This window comes from Pararge aegeria, chromosome 27 (assembly GCF_905163445.1).
Source record: "Pararge aegeria chromosome 27, ilParAegt1.1, whole genome shotgun sequence".
NCBI lineage: Eukaryota > Metazoa > Arthropoda > Insecta > Lepidoptera > Nymphalidae > Pararge > Pararge aegeria.
The window spans coordinates 2,012,945-2,018,616 of record NC_053206.1 but is presented as its reverse complement, the minus strand read 5'-3'; the positions used below and the strand labels follow the sequence as shown (position 1 = coordinate 2,018,616).

Below are 5,672 nucleotides of genomic sequence, written 5' to 3'. Positions count from 1 at the left end.
ACCAAAGACAACAAATTATTGCGTACAGCTACAATCGCTACAATGCTGCCACTGGCTTATGGAGGGTAGAGGTAAGGAGAGTCATCTGTGTATATGAAAAAGTGTCGTCAAAATGTATTAAATTAGGATGGCGCCACATTTGCATCAGGGTACTTCTCCTCCTTGTTTCTGCTTAAGTGATTCATACAAGAAAAGGATTCATACAAATTGCTAGCGATGCGGTCCAATCGTACATAGCTGCTTATATAGTTCGAAAATTAAGAAAAACCATAAAATGTCAAATTTGTTTAGAAGCTATAGAGACGCATGCTGAAGTTGGTAAACAATTACAGCGGAATGATGTTATCAATAAAATGGACTTATATGGTGGACTGCGGTTTGCAAGTAATCAATTATTTGATATGACAAAGCAATTGGAAACGTGTGTGTTAAGAGCTGTCAGTAAAAACTTGACTAATGTAGAAACAATTTGCGGAATAACTATGGAACTCAGAAAAGAAACTGTTATGAAAATTGGGTGCTTGCAACATGAAAATAGTTTAACTGCAAAGGTTATAGATATTTATATTGTTATGCGCGCCCATTTTTTGGCTAAGTCAGAGAATAAGCGTTACGAATTAGCAAAAATTAAAACTAAAATGAATCGAAAAAATGCCAAATTATTATCATAAAATCAATACTTGCGATATTTTTTTAATTTTTAATATTTAATTATACTATCATTTATTATTTTTCTTTTTTTTTTTAATTATTAACAATGCTTAAGAATAAATTAAAAAACACTATTAAAAATTTATAAAAAAGAAGTTTCCTTGTTTATTTTTCAAGCCTACTCTAACAATATTTATATTTGGCGCTTCTTTTAAGAGTTACCCTGATGCATATGTGGCGCCACCCTAATTTAATACATTTTGACGACACTTTTTCATATACACAGATGACTCTCCTTACCTCTATACTCCATGATAGGTATAAATAGGATGTTCGTAACATAAAGCGATTGTCCAGTTAATATTTTGTGAAATAAAATTTATTTATAATTTTAAATCACCAAGCAAAACTTTAAAATAACCGAATTTTAAATCTGTGGTTGATTCCCGGTCCCCGGACAAGCAACGGTTACATGCGCGAGTTCCTTTATCTGTGCATGCGCGTGACGTTATCTGTGTCTAGCACAGACCAGAAAATAAATAAAGAAAGCCGAAAGTTGACAGAACGGCCCCTAACTTGTGATCGACCTACTAACTAGTAAATAGAAAAGACCTAGAAAAACAACAACATTTTAACATAGCAAGTAGAGAGGCTTGAGAAACACTTTAAAGACACTTGAAAAAATGCTCTTTGTACTTTTTAGTTATGTATGTTATCCTTATAAAGTGTGATTTAACTTGAACTCTGTAGCCTCTACATCTGGTGATCATTTCCTACATTTCCCAGCCTGCAGATCTCATCAAAGAGGAATGCCCGTTACCAGATGATCTTCTGTTCTAAGCAAAACACTAGATAAATATGGATTTAAAACGTACTTTACCGTCACTAGCACAGGTATAGCAAAAACAAACCTTTTCGAAACTGCGTCCGAATACTTTCTCACGCCTGGCTCTTCTAGCGATTTGAAATTTAAACAACACAAACCTTTTCGAGACTGCGTCCGAACACTTTCTCACGCCTGACTCTTATGGCGATTCGAAATTCTACACTGGAATTCATTTCAAGTAGGCCTTCTATATAGGCACTTTTGGAGTGACTTTCTATCGGTTCGGAAGGCAGATTCTAGCGGCAAGAAACTTGACAGTTGCTCTATTCAAACATCAACTTTGTACATTCATTTTCTTAAACTTGCGGGAGATAAGAGTGGTGCTAACAGCCTCTAAGCAACCTTGTCATAACCCTAATTTATATAGTAACCTTGCTGTATTAAATGTCCAGAATCATATTTGAAAAGTGTACACTCAACCCCTCAAAGAAATTCTGACAATATTCTGACAGCTACATTGTTAACATCAGCTTTTTGATTATAAAGACTAGAGTAATATGTTAACTATATACTTTACTATATTATTTTAAACCAATGTATATTTCTTTAAATTTATCACAAAATAATTTAAATGGTTTAAGTTTATAGTATAGTATCAATTGTATAGTATTTTTTCCAATTTCTTCTTGATTGTTTGTTTAGCAGACTGGTTCTTTAGTTGAGAACAAATTTAGCTAGCCACTATGGAAAATTCCCACCGATTAAACTGTTAAATACATTCTTTGCATTCTGAAACTTAAGTTTCCAACTGAGTTTATCTCAACTTGGTTGGCAGATACAATTACATTATGTATATTAATAGTTTGGGCATTAAGTCATGACAGCTTTCCACAGTGACTAGCTTAATTGGGTGTCAATTTGCATATAGAATCGGCTTGCAGAAGGCTGGAAGTTGTCTAATACTGTGCATACTGCTTGCTTTGGAACCCTAATTTCTCTTAAACCAAAGAAATATTGGCTTATTGGATAGAAGCAGGCGTTACTTGGCAGAATTCCATACAATATTATGAAACAGATGCAGGAAATTTAGCTTAATTTTCATAAATATTGGATTTTGTAATTCCTATTTGATATTCAGGGTTTTAATGGCTTTTTAAATCCATTGTATATCATAACAGACATTTGTTTTAATTTTAACATTACTTCCCATCAGGCTAGATCTCTGTATATTTAAAAGAAACGTAGTACTAGGCTTTTTCTAGGCAAGCGTGCTCCAACCTAGACCTCATCATTGCTCTCTAACAGGCATGATTGTCGTCAAACACTGGCCTATCGTTAATAAAAAAAAAAAAAAAAAAGTACTCCATGATGTATCATTAGGCTTAATTTGCTAAAATCAATGTATGGGTTTAATTACAAGTGAATTAGTTTTAAATATCTAATATGGTAAAATATCTTAAGGTTTCAACTCCAGTATTGGAGCAAAACACTCTTAGAGAGTACATTAGCTTAATGCTCATTGTAAAGAAAATTATACTCATTTAATCTTTTTTCAGTTCTGCTTGTGTTGTCTGAACACTGACTGTACACTGTACCCAGAGGACAAATATAACTTGGGTGAGGCTTATAGAAAATTAATTGGAAATACAGTAAGTTGTTTTGTTTTATAGAGTTTTATTATTTTTTTTTTTTATTTATTTAGAATACTTTATTGCACAAACTTAGAAACAATACAAGAAACACACAAGAAAATAAAAAATAAAAAAATAAGTAAAATTAAAAACAATAAAAAAATAATAATAATAATAAAAAAAAGTTAAATACAGTTGTGTGCTAAGGCGGCCTTATTGCAAAAGCATTATTAGTTTTGGATGCACCTTGATCCTTCAGGATCTTTGCTGTACTTACCATTTATTTCATTCAGGCTTTTTCCTCTATGCTAGACAATTCAAACAAAGTCTCTGAGGCACTTTCTCTGGACTGCCCAAAGCAATTTGAACCAATGTTACCTTTAATGGTGTCAAATACTTACTCTTAGAGCTTGAGAATAGAATTTTCGTTGGAGCCTGTTTTATACAGTTAAGCATTTAGGAAGGGTTTATGTAGGGTAGGTACTTTTTTACTTTGATTTTTAACTAAAGTGAATTAAATAGCTATGTTGAAATATATTGGATAGAAGCATGCAGATTTTCATGATTTATTATGAAAATTAAGCTAAAGTCTACTTAACAATTATTCATCGTAAGGTCAACATCTCCTGAGGATGATCGGTTTCGTAGCAAAACGTGTTTAGTGGTTACATTGCCGAAGATCTGTTTAGTGTTGAGTATAAGGATTGAAGATATTATAAATTACACCATACAGATTCTCCTGCTTTTGGCGGAGTATAGCAAATTAAGCTTAATTTTCATATGTTGAAATATTGTATGACAAGGTTAGTTCGCACTTCGAGTCAAGCTAAAGCTATCTTCTTCTTCTTCTTCTGCTTGCGGCTCAGGTTCGTCTGGTCCCTGGTGTCACGTCGACCGGCTACGATCTATTGTGACGCCGCTGTCTAGATCTCCCAGCAAGCGTTGGTCGCCTTCAGGAAAAGCAGCACTTTCCTTGCTGGAAGAAATTTAGCATCCTCTGGTTGCATTATGTGTGTTCAGCGCGGGGCAGGAACAGATCAAATGCAGCGGCGTCTCCGCAGCCTCCTTACAGAGTCTACATAGATCTGTGTCCTGCAGCTTTTGGTTGAACATGTGTCTATTAAGCCCACAGTGCCCCGTAAGCGCTCGCACTAGTATGCATAGGTTTTTTCTGTTGAGTGCTAATGCCTCAGAGGCGGCCCTTTTGTTGAATGGTCTTATTAGCGCTCGAGAATGGTTCATTCCTTGGAGTTGTCTCCAGCGAATGAGTGTGTGGTAATTACAATAGGTTTGTAGGGTGAGTTGCGCCAGGCTTTTGGGTATTCCGCAGACCGGCTCAGGGCCAATTCGCTTCTCCAAAGCGCCTGACTTTGCAAGTTCATCGGCCATTTCGTTACCGATGATCCCCTTATGGACAGGAACCCAGCGTAGAATAACCCTGTTTGTTAGCGCCAGAGTATTCAGTAATTGTGTAACGGTTCTAGTTAGGTCTATTAAAAGATAGCTGTATAGCAGCCAGTGTAGCTGCGCAAGTTAGGTCTGGTAAAAGATGGAACACGTCATCACAGAATTTATTTAGAGTAAAAAAAGGTCAGAGGTCGCGGGTGAAAGGGGCCCGTCAATTAATTCGCTTCCAAATTCTGCAGTGGGCGAGTACTGCCCTAGCTTGTAGCCGTTGATTGCGTGGCCCAGAAGAAACAGGCGAAGACGAGGTGGTCTTCAGCTGCACCAGGAGATCGGCGTCGGAGGTGACGTCGACAACAACAGGGAGTCGAACTTGGAGCGAGGCAGGCGAAGACGAGGTGGTCTTCAGCTGCACCAGGAGATCGGCGTCGGAGGTGACGTCGACAACAACAGAGAGTCGAACCTGGATCTTGAACCCTGGAATTTTCGTCCAGCGTGTGAAAAATAATTCCGCTTCAACTCGTCTGATTGCGAACACGTGGCTCAGCTAAGCGGCAAGCACTGCGCAAGATGGCGGATGCGTTGTTCACAATCAGACGGAGTTTACATTATGAGAGAGTGAGAAGCATTAAAATAAAACAAAAGACATTAAGACTAATATTAAATAAAAGATAGCAAATAGCAAAAGGTACGTGAGGTTATTAGCAAAATACAGAGAACTACTATAGTATGAAAATCTGGGAATTTATCGAAATAGGAAAGTTAATTATAAAATAAAATAGGAATTAAGCTGCAGATGAAATTTTAACAAAGAATATGCAAGGATTAAGCCAAAATATGATCGATTGCATGGGTCAATGTGCGAGAACAAAGAACAAAGGCAATTAGCGTAATGGCCGACTCGCATGCGCAATGTACCTAATCGAAAGATATTCTAACGTCTAAACTTTAAGGAAACGTTCAACACTTACCCGATACACGGGGTTTAGATAGCTCGAGGGTAAGTATCCTTAAGGTCTAAGGCAAAAACAGCAATCAGGTGAAAGTCGTAGAAAAAAATAATGCGGCGGCGGCCGCACAGCGGCCGCGCGGCGTCCAGCCTCTAGCAGAGACCTGGGCGACTGGCGAGCCGTGCGAAGTTAGAAAGACGCGAGCGCGGT

General features: G+C 37.1%; 1 protein-coding gene across 2 annotated transcripts in view; it reads left to right on the top strand.

Moving 5' to 3' along the window:
• Window positions 1–1,162: 1,162 nt before the first annotated feature.
• Window positions 1,163–5,672, top strand: part of LOC120635873 (zinc finger protein draculin-like) — a 34,288-nt gene continuing 29,778 nt past the window's right edge. The window contains exons 1-3 of one of the 2 annotated variants that reach the window (XM_039907077.1): window positions 1,163–1,358; window positions 1,438–1,545; window positions 3,034–3,126. In XM_039907077.1, coding sequence (XP_039763011.1) covers window positions 1,510–1,545; window positions 3,034–3,126 — 129 coding nt within the window. In that variant the 5' untranslated portion in view covers window positions 1,163–1,358; window positions 1,438–1,509. The other variant, XM_039907078.1, reaches the window with a different exon arrangement.